The 24,591-nt window shown below is 47.1% G+C and overlaps 1 protein-coding gene and 1 non-coding gene across 2 annotated transcripts; both read left to right on the top strand.

The window, feature by feature from the left end:
* The first annotated feature begins 26 nt into the window (after positions 1-26).
* Positions 27-18,109, top strand: LOC135819343 (lamin-C-like). Its single transcript, XM_065332533.1, has 11 exons — positions 27-178; positions 721-1,108; positions 4,841-5,123; positions 5,990-6,169; positions 6,661-6,786; positions 9,022-9,242; positions 10,582-11,029; positions 11,679-11,783; positions 12,383-12,502; positions 13,524-14,270; positions 17,102-18,109. Exons 2-11 carry the CDS (start codon positions 750-752, stop codon positions 17,135-17,137), a joined length of 2,625 nt encoding a protein of 874 aa, XP_065188605.1. The 5' UTR covers positions 27-178; positions 721-749; the 3' UTR covers positions 17,138-18,109.
* Positions 18,110-18,545: 436 nt separating this feature from the next.
* On the top strand, positions 18,546-18,618 carry Trnav-uac (transfer RNA valine (anticodon UAC)). Its single transcript has one exon. It is a non-coding gene; the product is annotated as a tRNA-Val (tRNA).
* The last annotated feature ends 5,973 nt before the right edge of the window (positions 18,619-24,591 follow it).

Here is a 24,591-nt window from a genome sequence, read left to right as displayed (position 1 = left end):
AATAAAAGCAAAAACTACAGCAAAAAGCATGGCTTTGGTCGTTGGATAGTAATCTGGTAATGAAGCTCTCGACCTGTCTCTCTAGCTCTGCTGTCCTAGTTGTGAGGAGTCTCACCAGGGTTTTCATAGTTTTGTCATAGTTGTGAACGACCATCATGATCATCTACCGGTATGCCAGGTACGGGTACAGTACTCCGATCTGCTTGTAAAATCATGGTAGTACTAGTAGTAGGCCATAAAATAATTCTAATAATGTTGTGTCCAGTAGACCAAGCTGCAAAGCCTTCGCTGAACTAACTTTGTTCCATGTACAACGCTCTCATGGAGCAGGATTTTCGATTCTATTCGACTGGATATTCCAGGCAGGCAAGGCTCAGCGGCTGCATGCACACTGAGCACGAGCTAGCTGCTGTTCGAAAGCTTTTCTGCACCGTGCTATGTCGAGACCAGGGAGTCGTATGTACGTCCCTGGGCCTGGTCGAGACGAAACAACGCGACTTTGCTCAGCTCAGATCAGGACGATTCGTGCATGGTGGTCGCGAAATGGGTTGTTAGCGTGCGGTACGAGTATATAACGCCTATGTTAGCGTCAAAGTAATAGTTATCGACTTGCACGTTGCATGGTCAAGATCTTGGCATGGCAGCAACATGGCAATCTTTGCAACTGTTTATTTTGAACGAAGACGTTTCCATTCAGGAGTTCCCATTCTGTATTTTCAGCTTTCAGTGTCCTTTCGTGACTGATCACGATGGCGGACGAGAGTGTTTCATTGTCTGGCAGTGAGGCGGATGAAGTCCTTGTGACTGAAACGCAGTCACCGGGCAAGCACAGTCGTCTCCACGAGAGGGAGCAGCTCCAGGAGCTAAATGGACGTTTAGCACTGTTCATGGATCGCATTCAATGCGTTCGCGATCAGAATGATGACTTGAGAGGAGATCTGGAGCGTGGCAAGGAAACACATCGGCGTGAAATGGAAACTCATCGATCTCTCTTTGAGCGAGAGCTGAGTGAAGCTCGCAAATTGCTGGATGAAACTGCCAGGGAGAAAGCTAGATTTGAGTTAGCTGCATCAAGAAACAGCAGCTTGGCATCAGACGCCAAGACGAGGTGAGACGATTTGCAATTATATTACTCTACGGGTAAAACGAGTATTGCATACCTGTACTACATGTTCTATTCCAGTTGTAACTTCTTGACCAGAAAATATTCATTCATTATTTATTTAATATTTTATTTAATATAACTCGGATGGTGAGCCAATTAAATAATTGTGAAAAGAAGAAGGACAGAATGTCAGGTCGCCGAATGTCTCAGTACTCCTTGTCAGTTGTGTGGCATTTTGTCGCACTCGCTGACTGTATAAGATCTGGTTACGTTGGTGGACAGTTAGTCATAACTCGTAACATTTTGTCCTTCTTCTTTTCACAATTATTTAATATACTTCGAGAAAAATAGATCCTCTTTACTTTAGTCTTACCACCATCATCAGGACTTGAGTCAACGACTCGCAAAGAAATTTTCAAAAACGAGTTTTCGAGCATTCTCATCAAGTGAAATATAAGCAGCTCGAACCAATGAAACGCATGGATAAATAGCATCACAAGGGTGGTAACCATTAAAGGGGAAGCTAAGGCAAAAATTAAAATTTCACCAGTTATAGTCTTCGGGGTGCTGAGTCGAATGGTCTTGGTCCGAGAAAGCTGAGACGCTCCCTTCCTACTTGAATCCCAATCGAACTCGCGCACTTCCACCGAAACTGGGTGACTGCGCCCTACGAGATGGGGATTTGTATGCAAAATGTCACTAAAAGCGCCATTTCGTTCTTATAAAAGCACGGATGACCGCGATTGGCCCATATGTTGTAGTCTTTTGGACGCTGAGTCGACTGGTTTCGGTCCGAAAAGGCTGCGATGCAGCGTTCGCCCCTAATTCCCAATCGAACATGGTTGAACAAGCGGTCACGTGCTCCTGCGTACACCAGTCAGCTGGTCACCGTGCCTGCAGGGTACAACTTACAGCCTGTTTTGACCTTTTTTGGGTGCAGTCCTGTCACTCGAGTTGAACCTTGGTGTGAAAGTTGTCGCCTGCTGGCGTGGTGACCAGGTGATTTTGGCACCCAGGAGCACGTGACCGCTTCTTCAACCATGTTCGATTGGGAATAAAGGAGGAACGCTGCATCGCAGCCTTTTCGGACCAAAACCAGTCGACTCATCGTCCAAAAGACTACAACATATGGGCCAATCGCGGTCATCCGTGCTTTTATAAGAACGAAATGGCGCTTTTAGTGACATTTTGCATACAAATCCCCATCTCGTAGGGCGCAGTCGCCCAGTTTCGGTGGAAGTGCACGAGTTCGATTGGGATTCAAGTAGGAAGGGAGCGTCTCAGCTTTCTCGGACCAAGACCATTCGACTCAGCACCCCGAAGACTACAACTGGTGAAATTTTGATTTTTGCCTTAACTTCCCCTTTAAAACTAAGGGGCCATTCGTAAATACTGATATTTATTTAGAAACGAAAACTAGCCATTTCTCTTCAACTCTCCACCCTGAGAAACGAACACATACAAACGGCACATAGTATTGGTATATTTTGTCTTTTTTCCGGACTTGCCCGCACATGCAAACTGTGCATCGATGTTTTTCTAGAAACGAACAGGTGCTCAACCCCCTCCCCCCCCCCCCCCCCCCCCTAAACCACTAGTTTTCGCTTCTAACGAGAGAGCTTGGAAGCTCAGGGCCCTACGCTATGCTTTTTTTGCCTAGCTCATGCATGTTATTAGAGACTAATGGAAATGTTTTCTTTCCATTGATTGGCTATAGCAGAACTGCCACTTGCTCCGATTTTTCGGAAATCGCCCGATTTCCCGATTTTGTTCCCAAAGGGGGACAACCGATTATTTTATTTAGAGCTCTTTTTATATATAGTCCAGTTGGCCATTCATCGCTTCCAGGTCGCGTTTGGCCGGTCATTGTGCATGCACATGTACACGTAGCAGTAAAATGCACGCGTGCTTGCATGTGTATGGACAGTTAAAATGTGTTCTGGGGCCCCAACAGCAAGCCATTTTCCTAAAATATTTCAACGGGGGACACCCCGGACCCCGTCAGATTTTTCTCCCTCCAAGTGTGGCAGCCCTGCTATAGTGTTTTACGTCGACCATGACAGCTACAATGCCCAACCATACCACAACGAACTGATCGGCTACATCATTGTATTGCAAAAAGTTTCCATCTGTTCGAATAACATGCATGATGAGCTAGGCAAAAAAGCATAGCATAGGGCCCCGAGCGAAAGAAATGAACTTTCTCTTTGCTTTCGAGGGTAATACGACACCATCTACCACCTTGATGACCTAGGCAAAAAAGCATAGGGATGTTATAATTTTTTCATTTCTCCTACTTTTTCAAGACGTAACCTAGGGTTCAAACCCGCACTATCGCCCTGCATGCATTCCCCCGATACACTTCGCATACATACTCATTCTTCCAAGTTGCTTCACGTTATGATTTTGCATTTGAAAGCCCGAATAATAATTGTGGCCAGCTGTCTTTGATGATACGGTACGGGATAGTGCCAGGCATGCCGACGGCATAAACACACACGGAATTAAAGCTGTGTGGACCCTGGCTAGCGCCAGACGTTACTGAAGTAACGTCTTTTGCATAGCTACGGGAATTAAATATTTATATTTACGGATGGCCCCTAATAAAATGATAAATTTAGCGAAGAAGTAGTATGCCTACATTTATAAGAGGAGAGAAGCAAAAGGAAAGAAAGAAAGAGGAGGTGAGAAGTGAGACAAGATGGGCTAAAATACACGGTGCAAGGATCAACACCCTACGGGACGCTGCATTCACTAGTGGAACCAGGGGTGTCAGTAAACAACTTGAGAGTTACCAGTATCACGTTTTTATCCTTTTGTTTACGTAGAGCTGGCTGTGTAGTGTAGATATATGATTGCTTCAACACTCTCAGATGTGTAAGAACAGAAAGCAGAGAAGTGATTATCATCGGTGTGTGTATATGCTATATCTACACTGCACCGCCAGCACGATGTAGACAAAAGAAAAGCGTAATATTTCTCTGAAGTTGTTTACTGACACCCATGCCATGGCTCCACTAGTTTATGTAGCGTCCCATAGGGTGTTGATCCTTGCACTGTGTATTTTAGCCCGTCTTGTGTCACTTCTCACCTCCTCTTTCTTCCTTTCTTTCTTTCGATTTGTTTCTCTCCCCTTTTGCTTCCTACTTCAGAAGTATTTCTTCGCTAATTTGATCACTTTGTTGTAATGGTTACCGCCCTGATGGTGCTATTTATCCATATGTTGCATTGGTTCTAGTTGCGTGTATTTCAGTTGATGAGAATGCCCGAAAACTGGTTCATGAAAATTTCTGGAGTCCTTGAGTTCAGTCCGATGGGTTTAAAGATTTTAAATTTGTACTTTTTCTTGCTGTAGTTAGCTTCTTGTCTTCTAGAAAGTTGTTCAATATCATTGTATTGGTACTTTTCTCAAGCCAGGGACAGATGCGCCACTGTGTGTGAGTGAGTGTGCGGGTGAGTGTGTGGGTGTGGATGTTTGGAGTGGATCTAGGCCTGGTAAATCAAGACATTTGGTTCTGCTCAATGTTTCGCTCCCACAATGCCCAATATGAAATGCTTGCAATCATATTGGTAGACGCAACAGCCGCACGCTCTGTGAAAATTCCTTGCAGGTATAGTGTACGTAGTGTGTGCACTATGTCAGCTGGAGAATCTATTCCTTCCCTACCAGTGGGATTATACTCAACTGCGCTTTGTTTTTGTTGTGCTTCTGCCACTGTCGCGGCCACATTGCAGACTGGACGACGAGGCTGAGTCTCGATCAAAGCTGGAGCGTTTGCTTGGTGATAGTGAGCGTGAGTTGCAGAAAAGTCGCCAGCACATCGGAGACATACTCAAAGAGCAGACCAAACTGGAGGAAAAGGTCAAACAGCTCTCGAGTGATTCGGATGCTTTCCAGGAGCAGGCGGAATCAGCCAGAACAAACCTGGAGTCGGAAATGGTTGCTCGCGTCAATGCTCAGAATAACTGCCAGTCATTGCACGAGGAGATTGCCTTCACACTCAGTGTTCACAATCAGGTTAGTTGATTGCCTTCTACTCCCGTGTGTTTATAGCAACTAATTTCTCTCTGTAACTGAATCCCCCCCCCCCCCCCCCCCCCACACACACACAAACACAATACAAAACAATACAATATGCCCATCCGGAGATGATAGCAGGTCCCAAAGGGACCAACAGTGTTCAAGTCACGAGCAGAACCGGGCGTGGCGAGTCAAGTCCTGGCGACGGCGATAGCGCTTTCCACAAGTGCAAACGAAGTCTAAGGTGACGGGCCTCGGTCGGAGGAACGGTGCTGCATGCTGATCTCCACTCTCTGCGATCCTGGGCAAGATATAACCAGTCCACTATCTGGCGGTCCTTCATGTCGGACACAACATTGTCCCGCCACCGCTTCTGGGACCCATGACTTGGCCCGGTCCTGTCCAGTTCGCCGAAGAGGATACCCTTTTGCGCACGGGAGTCATCCATTCCAGCAACATGGCCTAACCAGCGGAGTCGACGCGTTTTCCGTGTCTCCTCAATTGGCTGTACCTTGTAACACAAACACACACACACGTACACACGCACACACACACACACACACATGCAGCTTGATGCCATACATGGGTAGATGTCTCCCGCCAATACTGGTTATACTCGGTTGCCCTTATTATTTTTTCTATATTTGATCATAAGTTAGTTGAGTGTTGGGGGCTATTAACATGGAATTCGCTCTCTGTCTGTCTGTCTGTCTCTCTCTCTCTCTCTCTCTCTCTCTCTCTCTCTCTCTCTCTCTCTCTCTCTCTCTCTCTCTCTCTCTCTCTCTCTCTCTCTCTCTCTCTCTCTCTCTCTCTCTCTCTCTCTCTCTCTCTCTCTCTCTTTCCAATCTCTTTCCCCATCACAGGAGAAGGAGGATCTTCACAGTCGCCTGATGAACCTTGAGAAGGAGTACTCGGCGCTGAAGGGCAGCTTTGAGAAGGAACTGGAGCAGCGCGTTGCTCTCTCACTGGCCATTGGCCGTGATGAGCAGGAGAAGGAATCCGACCGTATCCGTGCTGAGCTCAATCAACTCTACATGAGCAAAGTAAGTCTGCTGTCAACTCGTAGAGTTCTGGACGGCCGTTGTTTTCTTTTCTTTTTTCCCCCGCAAATTGTGTGAAGTGCTGAAGGACAAGTGTCTGCGTGACCGTGCGTATGAATGCCCGCATGTGCATGTGTGTACGTCTGGTTTCTTCCGTTTGTTTGTAGCGCTACCATAGCCTGTTGTCCCGATGGCTGTCGTGCATCACTGCATTCGCTGCATTTCTTCAAAACAAAACTATGTTTGCTGGACCCTGTACCAAGCGGAATCCTGTATTGACCGGACAAATTTGCATGCACCAAAGTCCTGTGAATCGAACTTTCATCCCTGGATGAAGTGGAATCCTGCCATATCATGACAGTTTCCGCTGCACCACGAGCGTCCGTTTTGGGCAGGTTTTACTGTATCTCTAGTGCGGTGCTGTTTTTGAGGGTTTTGCTGTGCTTCTGCCCCCCCCCCCCCCCACACACACTCACTTGCTTTGCTTGCTGTAGTTGAAGGACGCAACAGATCGTCACGATCGGGACATTGCCTCTTTGAACAAGCTGGCTGAAAGCAACCTGGACCTATCCAACAAGAACTATCAGCTAAATGAGGAGAATGCTGCTCTCTCGGCAAAGGTGAGTAGTTCAACTTGTTGTGTAGCTTATTTACTACGTCTACGATAGAGTATGCAAGTCTGCATAGAGGTTCTGGACAGTGGGACTGGTTGTGTACGTCAATATTGATGGGTCATAGAATCTGCGGTTCGGTTGTACTTCTGCACTGCATGAGTAGGATTTATCGGCTTTAGGGCCGGGTTCCACTGCGGCTCCGCTGCTCCGCTGCACTTAGCTGCATGCAGTGGAGCAGCGCGGTTCCACTGACACTCGCCATTCGCAGTACCTCGGTTGTGCTCCACATTTTTTGATGACGTTTTTACCTGCCTGCGCGCGCGCGCGCGCGCGAAATCAAAATAATCCTCGTGTTCTGGCCTGCGCAACGAATTAAAATTTTGAATTTTTTTGCGTACAAAACAATGCAAAGTACGGGAAACAGGTCGAGCCGCAACCGCGGCTCGCAGTTTTTGATCAATGTACTTGTACATATACAGTGTGTATCGTTTATAAAGTGACCGGATGTAACGATATACCGGCTATAATGATAGAACTCGTCAAAATCGAATCAGAAAAAATACAGCTACACATTAATATCACTATACACACTATTATCGGCTATACCGATATATCGCTTATTGTGATGGGCTTCAGGAAGCAAACCATATCAAATGTACAGGAACGTATCGCATGTAATGATGATCAAGAGTGATGATCACAAATCAAGCGTTCTTCCAATTTAGTTCACTTCTTCCAAAACTGATCCAGTGCTGCCTGGATGCATCTGGCAGCAGACGTGAGTGAGAGAAATTTCTTCCCTGTATGCTGTAAACAGCCACATGTACACGTGGCTGCTTTTCATGCTTTTTCCAGCGTGAACCAGGGAGCCCTACACATACCTACACGTATGTGTAGAGCTCCCTGGCGTGAACGCATCATTTCATGCACAGTCATGTGCCATGTGTGAGTCGTACATGCAAATCGGCTATAGTGATGCACCGGATATAGTGATAAATTATCGAAAATCAAAGGGGCACGCTACATGCAGTATTTACTGTACCAGTGCTCCTTCCATAGTGTACTGCTATCACTGCAGTAGTACCGATAGTAGTAGTGTGCATGTACCAGTATCCGTATAAGATACCGGTACTGTACTTCGTGTACTCCCTGTCTGCCATTCATACGTGCTGTACTGTTATCTAGCCACGGCTCCTGTATACACCCGAAGAACATCTGCCTTTGGGATTGAAGACAGTGGTACTGAAGCATTTTAGTAGTGAGCTACCATGAGGCTACAAACGTTTTTTTAATTTTTTTTTACAAAGACCACTTAAATGCCAAACATGAGATGCAGCTAGGGGAAGCACGCACAACCTGAATCGTGGCAGTGGTGGTGAGGTTTAGGGAGCTCCGCCGACCTAGGGTTTCGACTTCATGGCCACCTAGACGCACCACCGTATGCAACTCCAGCTGTCTGAAGGTGTTTGTATAGTACAGGAGAAGTCCTCCTTCATGTTGGTCTGTCTGTTGGGCAAGAACTGTAACCAGCGTGGAGAGATTCCACTGTTGAGCACCGAGTATTTCGGTGGCGCGGCCACGCATATGCCGCGGCTACTGGCTCTCTGCTGTTCAGGTTTACTCCAGCTTCCGGGAAGCGGTGCACTAGGCACTGTAGAAGCCCGTGATGTTGCTGTGCCCTGTCATGCCTGCCTCTGGCTTTGCGCACGAAATGGCCTAGCGCCCGACCTTGCTTTGTGGCCCTTTGCACCATTGTACTGTGTGTGTGTGTGTGTGTGTGTGTGTGTGTGTGTGTGTGTGTGTGTGTGTGTGTGTGTGTGTGTGTGTGTGTGTGTGTGTGTGTGTGTGTGTGTGTGTGTGTGTGTGTGTGTGTGTGTGTGTGTGTGTGTGTGTGTGTGTGTGTGTGTGTGTGTGTGTGTGTGTGTGTGTGTGTGTGTGTGTGTGTGTGTGTGTGTGTGTGTGTGTGTGTGTGTGTGTGTGTGTGTGTGTGTGTGTGTGTGTGTGTGTGTGTGTGTGTGTGTGTGTGTGTGTGTGTGTGTGTGTGTGTGTGTGTGTGTGTGTGTGTGTGTGTGTGTGTGTGTGTGTGTGTGTGTGTGTGTGTGTGTGTGTGTGTGTGTGTGTGTGTGTGTGTGTGTGTGTGTGTGTGTGTGTGTGTGTGTGTGTGTGTGTGTGTGTGTGTGTGTGTGTGTGTGTGTGTGTGTGTGTGTGTGGTGTGTCTGTGTCTGTGTCTGTGTCTGTTAGATTGCCCAACTGAGCAAGCAGTTGGACAACAGAGAGTACGAGAGACTACGTGACCGTGAACACTATCGTGTTGAGAATGAGCGATTGCAGAAGGAACTGGAGGTACTGCAGCGTGAACTGTCCTCGAAGCTGACTGAGTTTGCTGACCTCATGGACGTCAACATCCGCCTTGACAAGGAAATCTCGCGCTATCACCGCTTACTGCATGAGCAGGAGAAGAAGTAAGCCAGGATAAACATGACATGATGTGTGCTGAAATCACATACTTCACATGCATGTCAAGGCATCTTTTCTTACCTGAACTCCCCAGATGCGGACACGTTTACTAACCGGACCGTCCATGGGTCGCTTCCTGTGCTAACCGGACTATCCCTGTGCCTTGTGCTGTGTGTGTCCATGGGTCGCTTCCTGTGCTAAGCCCCGCCCATGGGCCACTTCCTCTGCTAACTGGACTATCCCTGTGCCTTGTGCTGTGTGTGTCCATGGGTCGCTTCCTGTGCTAAACCCCGTCCATGGGCCACTTCCTCTGCTAACCGGACTTTCCCTGTGCCTTGTGCTGTGTGTAACTGTTCTGCTCTTAACCCTTTGAGCACGCATGACGTATTAATACGTCACGTACAGTGTCACTGCACCCACGCATGACGTATTATTACGTCGTGAGTGTACATAGCGTACAAACGCGATTTGCATGAACCGCGTGAGTTCAAACTATCGTAACTCGGTCAATTCTTGGCCGATTCTCACGATCGAAATATGTATCTGCAAGAGAAAACTCTCAGCTTGCGATAGAAACAATCGCCGAAGCGATACGACCCCGGGTTGTTGAGATATGCGACTCGACACGGCAAATTCAAATCGATTTTTTTGCGAACTCTGCAGAACGCGTATTTTCCATTTTCGATCATTTTCGCGCTATCTGCTGCCATGGAAACTAGATTCAAATGATGGCAGCGGATCTGGGGAGTCCTCATAAAAATTTGAGCTCGATCCGAGCAAGGAGAGTGAAATGGCAGCTGAGGATTTGATCTCCTGGCCGTGCTCAAGTCTGTCGAGCGCGTGCGTCAAGTTTGCCAGACTGTAGCATGGGCTTTTGGTGTCGCTCCGAGCTGAGCTTGGAACTATTTTGTTCCTCGCCTCAAGACCTTTGCAGGAAGCTCAAGATCGTGGAATTCGTCCAAAGAAAGGTAAAGTTATCGATCCTTGAACAGCTACTACTTTCATAGGAAAAACGCGATTTTTGCAGGTGTTGACGTGGGGCGGCATTCAGGTAGCGTCGTGCTCAAAAGGTTAACTGTACTGTGTGGCCTTCCAGCATGGACAATGTATTGAAGTGATGCATGTGTAACAGCACATACTAAGTTTGGGGTGACGGGCAGTTCCCAGTTATACACTGGGCTCCTGTGCCAAGCATCCAATTGTATCTAAGTCTGTGATTCTACTGTGTGTGTGTGTGTGTGTGTGTGTGTGTGTGTGTGTGTGTGTGTGTGTGTGTGTGTGTGTGTGCGTGCGTGTGTGTGTGTGTGTGTGTGCGTGCACATACATGTACATTGTGTTTTGCAGGGTTGGTCTTGACGGCAGCCTGTACCTACGCTCAGCGCCCACCTCGGCCCAGAAGGCCAGCACCTATTCCACCTCGTCGCCGTTTGGCCGTCCCCCACCACCACCAATCAGCACCTTACCACCGCGATGCAGCAGCGCAGATCTACAACAGCCTCCGCCACTTCCACCGCGCCGCACGTCAGCATCGGAGGACAGTGGCGATGAAGCGGCGGCCAACGCCGAGACTGGAGCTCCGCTCATGAGTGCCTCATCGCTCGTCTCCTTTCTCACCGGTATTGGTCGCAAGCGTCGGCGTGCTACTGGCCACACCGCTAGTGATCCGAACAATGATGAATGCGTGAGCACAGAACATGACGGCTCTTCTGCTGGAAAACCATCATTGCCGCCTATCGAGATTGAGGTCTGCAGTCAGGGCCACTTTGTCAAGTTGAAAAGCAACTCGACCGAGGTGAGTCGTGGGCGGCGCGCAATGCTTGTGTGTGTGCCTGTGCGTGTGGACGTGTGTGTGTGCGTGTGTGTGCCCTAGTTTATCAGTGCATTTGGCTGACAGCAGTAGCCCACGGTGCTCGCAGACGACACCGTACAGTGGGAGATGAGAATGATATGCCAGAAGTCAATGCTTCATGTGGTAGCTCAGATTCTTGCGATACAATGGGATGTGTGGTCATATGGTTTGTGTATGGCAGGTGCACAAAGCACTTTTTTCTTTTCTCAAGAGACATGCAGTCTGGTATGTTTCACGAGATGTCCAGTGGAGAAAATGGTATTAGTGTACGCATGGTCTGGTGAGACCACCACCAATGTAAAATACAGTGTACTCAATTTTTTTGTATTGTTTTTTTTTGCGCACTGCTGATCTCTTAGAGGTGGAACTTGCAGTGATGTTCCAAGTATCAACCTCCACGCCTTGTCTCACTCTTACGTACAGCTGGTGAAACTGTTTTGTCATCAGTGACTACTTTGTGGCTGTTGCCTGACTGTAATCTCTGGTGTTGCACCTGTTTATACTACTTCAAAGTAACTTATTTCTTACCGGTAGTCAATGTTGGTGGCAGACTTTAATCTTGGCTTGTCATATCCATGTTGAATTGTTTTAGGAGATTCCTTTGGCTGGTTGGCGTTTGGAAAGACGTCTAGAAAAGAAGACACTGGTGTATCGCTTTTCTAAGAATGCCGTCCTCCAGTCAAACGTGCCCGTAACAGTGAGTTTTGCGCAGTGATTCAGTTCTTGGCTTGTACTGACTGGCTGTGTGGAAAGCTTCCTTTTGAATTTTCTGTGTGCCACTCGTTGCACTGAGACTGTTAGTTTTTTTATGTATTTATTATTATTATTTTTTACTGAATACCGCAGAACCATCAGATGCTGCACTAGTGCTTGTAGGGAAATTCTTCCTTCTTTCGGTGTGCCACTGTTTGCACTGAGATTGTTAGTGCTTGTAGGGAAATTCTTTCTCCTTTGTGCGATCTTGGCGTGCACTGTTGGTTACTTGTAAAACTCGTGAAAATGGCCCAGGTGTCCTGTTTGTAGAATGAATCAGACTGACTTCGTAAAAGGCACTTGTTGATTGTATACTGTTCTTGTGCATGAATTATGTGTGTGTGTGTGGCGTGTGTGTGTGTGTGTGTGTGTGTGTGTGTGTGTGTGTGTGTGTGTGTGTGTGGCGTGCGTGCATGTGTGTGTCTGTGTGTGTATGCATGCATGTATGCATGTGTGGTGTGTGCGCATGTCACTGTATGTGTGTGTCTGTGTGGTGTGTGCGTGTGTGTATGTGTGTTATCTGCATTTTGGCATTGTTCTCAGGTCTGGAGCAGTGGTGCTGGACCAATGCAGCGCACTGCCAGTGACTATGTCTCACGTCACGTGACCAGCTGGGGCGACAACGCACAGTACCCGGTCAATGCCATCGATTTCGAGTCTGTGGTGAGTGCAATTCACGTTCATCGAGACATTTGTTCTTTTAGACATCAGCATTGGTGCTGGGAGGGTATGGTGTGATGTAGAAAGATGTCGCTTTATTGGAAATGTCCAATGAAAAGAAAAAAAATGCTGAAATTCATTTTCTGTATTTTTGGCTTGAGTACTTTGCAGCAAGGAAGAGACTACTTGTACAATTTTGTTGTTTTTATTCCGAGTTAAATGTTCATGGCCCTTCAATAGCCAGAAATGCGATGCCAGTCAGGCGTGGAGGTGTTGGCTTTTCACTGCAATTGGGTTACTCTTGTTACCAACATAACCACTTTGATAAACCCTATTTCTAGTTGGCACGTTGTCGAACAAACCGTTATCCACTCCCTAGCAACTAGTCAAATACTGAAAATGCCGGTGTGAACAGGAGATGCAACGCTAAACCAATCATTGCATGATGGTGGAAATTTCCTGGTATGTCTACCACTGTCTACCACTGCTGCATAGCTATACGTACTTGAGTGCCTTTGCTGTTTGCGTTATGCAGAGCTCACTGACTTGTCAGTTTGAGCACTTCTGGCAGGGTACACGATCGGGCCTGGTTTAAATCTGGCTTTGGAAATTTTATTTTTCATTGCTATCAGGTTCGGCCTCGTTTTCTCTGTGCTGCGCTGATGAGTCCACAAAGGACGAAACAGTTCTGTTCGCAGATTGCGTACTTGACGCACGAATTTCATGGCACCGATTTTTGACCAACTCCACCAACACCTTACCAGCATGTAACTGTGATTCGTATCATAGTACCGTAAGCATAACAGTCAAACTCAGGATTCAGGTATTTTTTTAGCCGTTTGACATTAGTACTTGTCTATGAACCAGGCTCAAGGTTTGTGCAGCCAGCCTTGCATACAAGTATCCTGGGTGCCTAACACTTTTTTTCCCTGACGGGGTACGCTTTGTCGGGTTTTCACTGTACATTGTGTCTGAGCTTTAGCTCCTGTGCTTTGTTGCGCTTGTCCCTTTTGCGTGCCTGCAGGTGCGAGCCAGCACGGCAGGCGTTGATGCTGCACTCAAACAGGATGCCTCGCCAACAGCTAGTCCCAGCAAGAAACGTTGCCAAAATCGGGCATCTACTCCTATGGACTCTGTGACGACGACGAGCGGCGGTGCTGATGCTGTTGGCCTGAATAGCTTTGCTGCGGAGAGCGCGCGATCTGACCGGATGTCTGTATCGGAGGATGAAGCAGCTAGCGCCTCTGTGGCTCAAACAGTGACGGTGGACACGGAGTCCGTGTCGGAGGAGTCCACATCTCATCGCCACCGCGTCACACGCTCGGCCACCAAGAACAGCAAGGGTAGCAGCAAAGTGGCGAGGCTGCGCGCCCGCAGCAAGTCACCAGGCCGACGTATCCTGGCCAAGTCCTTGTCAACAGTCGCTGCTGCGGCCGCCGCTGCTTCCTCCAGTGTCGCCGCTGCTAGTGCATCAGTTGAGACAGTCAGTGAGAATGAGAGCAATGCTGACACTCAAAGCAGCAACGAAGGAACTGTCGACGATTCCTCTTCGGCGAAGTATTCACAACGCAGCAGTGCTGGGAGCACCACTCTCTCCGCAGCATTCAGCGTGCGTAGGAAGGTGCAATCCAGCTCGTCTACAAGTAACATAACCACTTCGTCAGTTGATGTGAAAGGAATCAGTACTAGCCAGTCGACGACCCATGCTTCAGTTAGCGAAGCCGCACGGCACGTATCCGCCTTTAGCAATGAGGAGCTCTTTCATGACCAGGTATGTGTATGGACCTTGCTGCAGCTGCTATTGGATTGGATTGGATTGGATTTTTATTTATAGTGGTGACTATAACAGACAATTGCCTAATAACAATAGACCCACTCGAGGGAAAGATGCAAAAAGATATGAATAATTACTACCGGTATTGGATAGGTGATCATGTTCGCATTTTGCATAGCTGAAAGTCATAAGTACTAGCGTGAAAAAGCAAGGCATTGGGGTAACAGTTTCTTAAAACGGGCGGAGTTATCCACACAGCGAGCTAGAGGGTGCAAATCATTCCACAGCTTAGCACATTGGAAGGAAGCGCCATGACGGGCAAAGGCAGTTCTGAGCATGGGCAACTTAAGAGTGCGTGATACAAGGCTGCGCTTTGCAAGACCATTATTTAAACGCTCGAACATTTGACTTAATGTGACACTACAGCGGCCTTCCAAACAGCGCCACGTCAGATACAGTAATTTCTTGCAATACATGGATGCCAAACGATCTAGACCAAGTCTCGCAAATAAAGGGCTTGATGGGCTACAAAAACCAGTATCGTACACTGAACGCAAAGCTCGCTTTAGCATTCGTTCAAGCCTACCTAACTGGGTTAAGGAAAGGCCAGCAGAAAAACAATTTGATGCATATAGAAAATCTGGCAACACTAGGCACTTTACAAAGGTTTCTCGGCAAGTCAGCGGAATATTGTGTCGATTTCGGAACAGAATACCAATTTTACTGGCAAGTTTGGTGACCATAGAATCAACTTGAGTCCTCCAAGAAAGATCCTGCTCCAAATGTATTCCAAGGTACTTTGCACATGTCACTGGCTTGAGCTGCACTCCATGACAGTAGACTGCAAATTGGTGGTCAGTAATATGTGGCGTAGACAGGAAGAGCACTTGTGTCTTCCGGGCATTTAGAATTAAATTGCGGTTTGACAGCCAGGTACTAATGGCTGAGACAGCTGCAGACAGGGAGTTGCTAAGCGCATTCTTCTGCGTACCGCAAACATACAATAGAATATCGTCAGCAAATTGAATAACTTTCACACAAAACTCGGAGACAATAGACTGGATCGAACGAACATAGAGTACAAAAAGCAGCGGACCAAGAACAGAGCCCTGGGGAACGCCACACATGCAGGGGAAAGGAGGGCTATAGTTCTCAGCAATGTGCACTATTTGGCGACGATTGGACAAATAGTCGGCAAACCAAACTAATGCTGAACCAGATATGCCAAGCTCAAACAAATCATTAATGAGCACTTGGTGCCTGACCTTGTCAAATGCTTTGGACATATCCACGGGCACAGCACCAGTAATTTGTCCGGCATCGCGAGCGCAAACAAACGTGTCCGTGACGAAAACTAGAGCGTCTTCCGTTGAATGTTGACGTCTAAAGCCAAACTGACAGGGAGGGTACAAATTCTCCTTGTCCAGAAATGAGGATAGTTGTCTATGGACAATTCGTTCTAACAGCTTCGACACAATTGGCAGGAGAGACACAGGGCGATAATTTCCCGGATCTTGAGGATTTCCAGCCTTGAATACCGGCGTGACATGTGCCAACTTCATGCCGTCCGGCACAGAACCAACAGCAAGAGATGCATTAAATATCAATGTTAAGGAGGGAGCTAGCAAATCAGCGCAGGACTTCAGAAGAAATGCGGGTATTCCATCACTGCCTGTCGCTTTGCTGGTGTCCAAGGAACCCAACAGTTTACGCACACAACCTATTGACACCGAACTGAAGGATGTAAAACCCTTAGGTCCCACTGGGCCCTGTGGAAGACACAGTTCAGGTGCTCGTTGTTGATCACTGACAACATCAGCTAATACACACCCAATGTTGCTTGCAGAGCATTGTGGAACGGATTGAACACGTTGTCTTCCGGATAACTCGTTCGAAACCTTCCACGTTTTCCTGGGATTACCTTGAACACTGGTGAACTTAGACTGGAAAAAATTCGTCTTCAATTCACGGTTCATACGAGTCACGATACGCCTGGCTTCTTTAAACGCATCGTAATCAGTCTGGCACTTAGATTGCAGCCATTTCCGATGAGCGTGGTTACGTCGTCGTATCAACAGGAACAAATGTTCATTGACCCATGGTGAATGCTGTTGCTGCGGCTGCTATTGTTGCTGCTTGTGCTGCTGCTGCTTCTTGGTCTCATCCGTGCTGCCCGACTAGTATAACCTCATCAGCATCCCTATCCTGATTGTCATGGTTGTTCATTCAGTTTCAGTCAGTGGCTCTGGTAGTCCGTTTTACGTGTTCATACCAGTGAAATGCCCGGTAGATTGCGTAAACTTCTAGGCTTGGTTGGCCATCTCTGCAGTAGGCACTGCGATAACACGGATGTTCGACAAGAAGAATTTTCGTGAGTTTGTGAGCACTTTTCGGTTCGCGGATTGAAGTGTGAACTTTCGCACTTTTCGTTCAGAAAAGCAGTCGGAACAGAAATTGCAGAGCCGTGCCAGGCAGTCCTAAAGTTACTACTCTCTACTATCTGTATCTGTACACTTGTACGACCTGTCAACGTCGTGCAAGCGGGAATCTTTGCTTATCTTAAGCGCAGCGCAAATTTCGTCACTGAATTTCTCTTTTCCCATTGCAGTGTGAACCCAAACGCGAAATTCGTCTTGCTCAACTTCCCCAATGGTCTTATCCTACCTGGTGTTGTCTTCTAGCTGTATATTGTCTCAGAGAAAGGTTGCTGTCGCTGTTTCTGTTGTGTCCATTGCACTTGAAATGTCGTGGTAAACGTGTACAGCCGGCTCTCACATGTACTCTCTCTCTCCCTCTGTCTCTCTCCCTTCCACGTTTGTTTTCTCCAGGGTGATCCGGGCAAGGAAAACTGTGTCATCTGTTAGTTACAACTGTGGTGACGATGATGCAGCATCACTACAGCACTAGCAACGATGGGGGTTGTGATAGTTCTCCAGTGCGTCACCTTTCATATATTTTTCAGATGGTATTCACTTTTTACTGCAGCTCTGCACTCAGGGAGGCAGGCGATGCGACGGTCTTCCTTTTTTTCATGACGGTGTTCCTTTTTTTCATTGCCTCGCCAGCTTGCCACTGTCCTTTTTGTTCTGTCGGCCTGCTTGTGTGTTTGTGCCACCGATCACCCCCTGATGGTGTGCAGCAACCTTTGGTAGTTTGTGTTAGGTTGCATTATACACCTCTACAAACTTTGACAAGATCTCTGCCGTTCAAGGCAAGGATTTGTATTTTTTGTTGGTCCTTCATCTGCCCTGAAGTTGCCTGTTTTATATATTTTCAAATCAGAGAAAACCTGTGCTGGTTGCTTATGGTCTGCTGTGTTTTATCTACCCGTATCACCGATATACGTTGAAGCAGAACCAGTTTTATTTATTTTATTTATTGTCCACCTGGTGGACACCAAACTGATGTATCTTTCTGAACAGTTTTAAACATTCTATTTCTTCCGAGAGTCGCCCATCTTTCTACTTTTCTGCCATTGGGTCAAGCTCACGTTTGTCAGCTCACCTATTTGAATTTCCTCCCGGCCTCTTCACACCCGGAGACATAGCGGGTAACTTCTGCTCGTTTTTTTCGATACGCTAATAGCTCTATCCTCTCTGTTGGCTGCATAGTTTTAGCATTTATTTGCAATGCTACTGGTGTTGCGCAGGACTGTACACTGATCAGTCTGTTTTTATTTGTTATACCAAAGTGGAGCTGGAAAGTCGGTTTGTCCGGCCTCAGTCCTGACCAACTGGGAATGAGTATTTGCAAGTTCCCAGTGTGCTCATACCAGGGAGTCGTATTTTACAACTCCCTGCCTCATACTTGATCTACGAGAGCCAATCAATGCTCGACTCTCTTTGTGTGTTGGTTTGCCAGTAGGAATCTATGTTGCGTTATTATTACTCTGCGCATGCATTCATGTATTGTTTTTGTCGTGGGTTGCACATGCACGTTGTTGGAAAGTCACCGTGCTTGAGTGGGGCTGTGAGGAGGATAGTTTCCAACACAATACTTCTCTAACTCTTGCACGCACTATTTGCATGGACACACACATGTGCGTGCATGCATACACACGCACGCACATCATCACCGTCACACATTCAGCGTTCTATGTCCAAGGCAAGAGTAGGGAACCCAACACACATATCTTGTAATAATTATAACTTGTATAAAATGACTACAGTATTATAAGTGGCCATCGGAAAAGCACGCTTCGTCCTTGCTACACCGACACGGAGAGCTCTTTCAAGTATTTGTACCGCGTAACAAATCCACTTCTTCAGCGAGGGTTCCTTGGTGTAGTGGTTATCACATTTGCTTTACACGCAAAGGGTCCCGGGTTCGAACCCCGGAGGGACCTGAGCTCATTTTTTTTCTGTCCGTTTGGGCACTTTTTTTTGTCTTTTATGATGTGGTGTGTGATTGTGAATTGTTTTGAATTGGTAGTATTTTGTTGTTCATGGCCATGATATTATGGTGATAATTGGCAAGTCATAAAGAAGTCAGTATACTATTACTAGCCTCCTACTTTGTTGAACGAAGATGGATACGGCTGTTGACTATATGGCTATCCACCGAGAAGTATGCAGCAAGATTAAAAAGTGAGTGAAGAATAAACTAAGGTTGTTTTCCATTACACTGCAAGTAGCCACACGCAATAGACTGGTGTACAGTTGTTGTTGGTCATGCCATCACGTTGTGGTGTCATTCGCGTCTTGGCATTATTAAATTTGCTCCTGTGTATTATGTTCTACTTCCCAGCATGTCGTGTCCGAATTGTTTCGTATTGTTGACAATAATAATAATAACTCGGATGTTGAGCCATAAATAAATGTAGAAGAGAAAAGGACATATGGATACGAGTTAAGAGTAACTATCCATCACTGTAACATGATACTTTCTGACTGTATATAGTATCATGTTACAGTGATGGATAGTTACTCTTAACTCGTATCCATATGTCCTTTTCTCTTCTACATAATAATAATAAGAAATTGTTCCGTTTAGAAGAAAATTCCACATGTGTCAAGACACGTGTTGTGTGAATTAATTGCTTTTATGATGCTGCTGTGCACATAAGTTATATTGCATTATTGGGATAATGATGGGAAAAGAAGCTGAACTGGCCGATAACATGTGATGCTGCACCAGCCATGAAAATTACCAATGTGATAGACAAGAATGTTTCAGTGAATGCTACAGTGCAATAACAAGAGTATTGTAAACTTGGAAGCTTATTTACTCTTGACAATAGCGTACATGCACTAATACAGGTGCTATATGCTGTAGTGAAGTCTGGCGTAGACGTGATATTAGAGAAGTTAATCTGCACGTTATTTTTGACGTGACGCGAACGTTCATCTCACGTTATTTGGCTCGCGCGTTGGAAAAACAGCATGAGTGAGTGACCTGCATCTCCCGTCGAAATTTGGACTTTTATGCCAAATTTGACGTAAAATTGTACCTCACGTCAATAATAACGTGCAGCTTAACCCCTCTATTGAGAAGCACAAGCACCTCAGATCGTGGAATGGTGTTCCGAATCATTGTCAAATGGTTTTGTGCCTGACAGACTGAGAGGTCCTCCAACTTCCAAGTGTTTCAACTTGGCGTGATACTATGGGATTCTACAGTCGTCGCCAACAAAATCTGGCCGATGGCCGCATACCACGAAGATACAGTGGTATGGTAGGCCTTCACGGCGGTGCAGTTCAGGGTGGTATGGTAGGCCTTCACGGCAGTGCAGTTCAGGGTGGTATGGTAGGCCTTCATGGCGGTGCAGTTCAGGGTGGTATGGTAGGCCTTCACGGCGGTGCAGTTCAGGGTGGTATGGTAGGCCTTCACGGCGGTGCAGTTCAGGGTGGTATGGTAGGCCTTCACGGCGGTGCAGTTCAGGGTGGTATGGTAGGCCTTCACGGCGGTGCAGTTCAGGGTGGTATGGTAGGCCTTCATGGCGGTGCAGTTCAGGGTGGTATGGTAGGCCTTCACGGCGGTGCAGTTCAGGGTGGTATGGTAGGCCTTCACGGCGGTGCAGTTCAGGGTGGTATGGTAGGCCTTCACGGCGGTGCAGTTCAGGGTGGTATGGTAGGCCTTCACGGCGGTGCAGTTCAGGGTGGTATGGTAGGCCTTCACGGCGGTGCAGTTCAGGGTGGTATGGTAGCATGCATGTACAGGTACAAGTCGTACCAGCACTACACTGTCCGTGTGTACAGGCGCGGTTGCGACAGCTTACTTTTTCTTCTTTTTCTGTTCAACTCCCTCAAAGCAATGAACGTTTTCTTGGAAGTAAAGTAAAAGTAAATTATCGTGTCCGTTCCCGAACACACACACACAGATTTTGCTTGGAAAGACAGTGAATTTTCAGTGTACGTCCAGGTGCCAGACAAACCATTGCTTTAGCTGTGAGGTGCCCTGTATTATATGAAAGGTAAATGACTGGTTACTGCCACTGGTGGTTAGGCTGACACCACACTATATATATACATCGAGTTTGCCTTTGCATACATGTACAGCCTATGGTAACTGCATGCATGCAACCACACTTCACTTGAGTGAGGGTGTATTTGAGCTACAGTTATGCTCACTGAAATCCGACCCAAAGTGCAAAGCTGGCGCCCTGGACCAATTGCGATTACTAGTATATCATTCTATGTGTACATGTGTACATCCAGCCGCATTCGGGCCACTTCCAGGGCATCATGGGCCGTGCCAGTCGAGGGCGCCAGCGTTGCACTTTGGGTCGGATTTCAGTGAGCACAACTGTACTTAGTACAATCGTCATGTATATGTAACTGTACCCCCAGAACAGTCCAAAATGCAGAACTTGTAAAAAAAACGTAGGTACGTTGCTTTCTACAGGGGTCCTCAGATTGCTGGAATGAAATGCAGAGCGTTTTGCGTTCTGGCTCCGTTTCCTTGGTGACGTATACGATGCAGTAAAGTTTACGCCGTTTTGTACCTGGTGTGGTTTCGGCGTAAGGCTTGTACTGCTGCATAATTCAGGGTCCTGTCACAATCATTCCGTAGTACAGTGAAACCTGTCTAAGAGTAAGACGGCCGCTTAAAGGACCTCCATATTGTGGTCTCTGTTACCAGGTGGTCTCCTTATCCAGGGTCGTTTGACTGGAAGTAGAATCCCTAGGTCCCGGTTGCAGTGGTCTTCTGGGACAGGTGGTCGCCTTATCCAAGTGGTCACCTTGACAGTTTTTACTGTATGTTATATCCAGGGTACTTTGTACTGAAGTGTTTCATTGTACAATGTGTACGTGTAGGTCAGAGGTTTGCTGCACTACATGTAGCATAGTGTCTGGTCAGAGGTTTGCTGCACTACATGTAGCATAGTGTCTGGTCAGAGGTTTGCTGCACTACATGTAGCATAGTGGCTGGTCAGAGGTTTGCTGCACTACTTGTAGCATAGTGGCTGGTCAGAGGTTTGCTGCACTACTTGTAGTATAGTGGCTGGTCAGAGGTTTGCTGCACTACATGTAGTATAGTGTCTGGTCAGAGGTTTGCTGCACTACTTGTAGCATAGTGGCTGGTCAGAGGTTTGCTGCACTACTTGTAGTATAGTGGCTGGTCAGAGGTTTGCTGCACTACTTGTAGCATAGTGTCTGGTCAGAGGTTTGCTGCACTACTTGTAGTATAGTGTCTGGTCAGAGGTTTGCTGCACTACTTGTAGCATAGTGTCTGGTCAGAGGTTTGCTGCACTACTTGTAGCATAGTGGCTGGTCAGAGGTTTGCTGCACTACTTGTAGCATAGTGTCTGGTCAGAGGTTTGCTGCACTACTTGTAGCATAGTGTCTGGTCAGAGGTTTGCTGCACTACTTGTAGCATAGTGGCTGGTCAGAGGTTTGCTGCACTACTTGTAGCATAGTGTCTGGTCAGAGGTTTGCTGCACTACGTGTAGCATAGTGTCTGGTCAGAGGTTTGCTGCACTACTTGTAGCATAGTGGCTGGTCAGAGGTTTGCTGCACTACTTGTAGTATAGTGGCTGGTCAGAGGTTTGCTGCACTACTTGTAGCATAGTGTCTGGTCAGAGGTTTGCTGCACTACGTGTAGTATAGTGTCTGGTCAGAGGTTTGCTGCACTACTTGTAGCATAGTGTCTGGTCAGAGGTTTGCTGCACTACATGTAGCATAGTGTCTGGTCAGAGGTTTGCTGCACTACATGTAGTATAGTGTCTGGTCAGAGGTTTGCTGCACTACTTGTAGCATAGTGTCTGGTCAGAGGTTTGCTGCAATACATGTAGCATAGTGTCTGGTCAGAGGTTTGCTGCACTACATGTAGCATAGTGTCTGGTCAGAGGTTTGCTGCACTACGTGTAGCATAGTGTCTGGTCAGAGGTTTGCTGCACTACATGTAGTATAGTGGCTGGTCAGAGGTTTGCTGCACTACTTGTAGCATAGTGTCTGGTCAGAGGTTTGCTGCACTACATGTAGTATAGTGGCTGGTCAGAGGTTTGCTGCACTACGTGTAGATTGTAGTATAGTGTCTGGTCAGAGGTTTGCTGCACTACTTGTAGCATAGTGTCTGGTCAGAGGTTTGCTGCACTACGTGTAGCATAGTGTCTGGTCAGAGGTTTGCTGCACTACGTGTAGCATAGTGTCTGGTCAGAGGTTTGCTGCACTACATGTAGCATAGTGTCTGGTCAGAGGTTTGCTGCACTACATGTAGTATAGTGTCTGGTCAGAGGTTTGCTGCACTACTTGTAGCATAGTGGCTGGTCAGAGGTTTGCTGCACTACTTGTAGTATGGTGTCTGGTCAGAGGTTTGCTGCACTACGTGTAGCATAGTGTCTGGTCAGAGGTTTGCTGCACTACGTGTAGCATAGTGTCTGGTCAGAGGTTTGCTGCACTACGTGTAGCATAGTGTCTGGTCAGAGGTTTGCTGCACTACGTGTAGCATAGTGTCTGGTCAGAGGTTTGCTGCACTACGTGTAGCATAGTGTCTGGTCAGAGGTTTGCTGCACTACATGTAGTATAGTGGCTGGTCAGAGGTTTGCTGCACTACTTGTAGTATGGTGTCTGGTCAGAGGTTTGCTGCACTACATGTAGTATAGTGGCTGGTCAGAGGTTTGCTGCACTACTTGTAGCATAGTGTCTGGTCAGAGGTTTGCTGCACTACATGTAGCATAGTGTCTGGTCAGAGGTTTGCTGCACTACTTGTAGCATAGTGTCTGGTCAGAGGTTTGCTGCACTACTTGTAGTATAGTGTCTGGTCAGAGGTTTGCTGCACTACTTGTAGCATAGTGTCTGGTCAGAGGTTTGCTGCACTACATGTAGCATAGTGTCTGGTCAGAGGTTTGCTGTGCTACATGTAGTATAGTGTCTGGGCTACATCAGGGCCTGCTCTAGACATTCAACACAGCCCGGTCAGAGTGTACCTGGCGCATGCAGGCCAGCCGGGTCAGATCATCCGGCAGAAAAACAACCAAAAAGCCTGCTCAAAACTTGCAACTGTGTCAAAAGCTAAAGCCAAAGTTACGCTTTTGACTGCCTGCCCCATCGACTTTCAATGTCCTGACTTCCTGCTCGCCGCTGGCCAGATCGCGCTCGAACCAGTTGACCCCAGTTGACCCAAGCCGAGTTTCTGTCGCTTGCAGACTGTAGTGTGTACGGTTGCGCTAGATTTGCAACAGATGGGGTCCACGAGTCGTAAAATACCGGTATTTTAGGAATCCATTGTCAGTTTGAGACATTTTTCAGCCGGGTCAGACTGGACCCGGTGTTATCTGTTCAGCCAGGTCGTGCAGTTCCCTAGCCGGGCGCGTGACCCGGCTGACCCGGCTCTCCAGCAGGCCCTGCTACATGTACTCGTAAGTCGACTGCTCACTGTGTGCCTGTATTCCCTATGCCCATGCGATGTGCTTGTTTCACCTGTAGACGATTTACACGGAAGGCTAACATCGCTCAGAAGAGTGAAACACTGGGTAAGTGAGCCCGATGTGCTCACGCGCATTCTATCACGAGTGCATAACCAAGAGTGTGCAACTGGTGATTTCCCAGCCCTGGGCGGAATTTGTATGACATGAGTCCTGCGTCATTTCGGTCACTGCCATGTTCTTAAATTTGACGAGCTAGCCCCGATGTTCTTGCAAAACACGTTCTTTGAATCCCAATGACAAGGTATACTCTAATTTCAGAAATTTTAGGTGCTCAATATTTTTGGTATGAGGGCAAAAGGCCAGGCTAGGTGAACAGAAACTTTAGTTACAGAGAAGCAGTTCCCCTATTTGAATATGTGTGTTAGGGTTTGTTCAGTTTATTGAAATTTTAGGTATGAAACAGATTCACCGAAAGCACCGAAAATAAAAGAAGTACACCGAAAATTTGTG

Source organism: Sycon ciliatum, chromosome 6 (genome assembly GCF_964019385.1).
Source record: "Sycon ciliatum chromosome 6, ocSycCili1.1, whole genome shotgun sequence".
NCBI lineage: Eukaryota > Metazoa > Porifera > Calcarea > Leucosolenida > Sycettidae > Sycon > Sycon ciliatum.
This window is presented reverse-complemented; position numbering and strand designations above follow the sequence as displayed.

Bases quoted from the DNA above. Each gene is read 5' to 3' on its own strand.
- LOC135819343 (XM_065332533.1), top strand. From the start codon at position 750: ATGGCGGACGAGAGTGTTTCATTGTCTGGCAGTGAGGCGGATGAAGTC. The intron at 5,124-5,989 runs GTTAGTTGATTG...TCCCCATCACAG, and splicing joins CACTCAGTGTTCACAATCAG to GAGAAGGAGGATCTTCACAG. The intron at 12,503-13,523 runs GTGAGTGCAATT...GCGTGCCTGCAG, and splicing joins CCATCGATTTCGAGTCTGTG to GTGCGAGCCAGCACGGCAGG.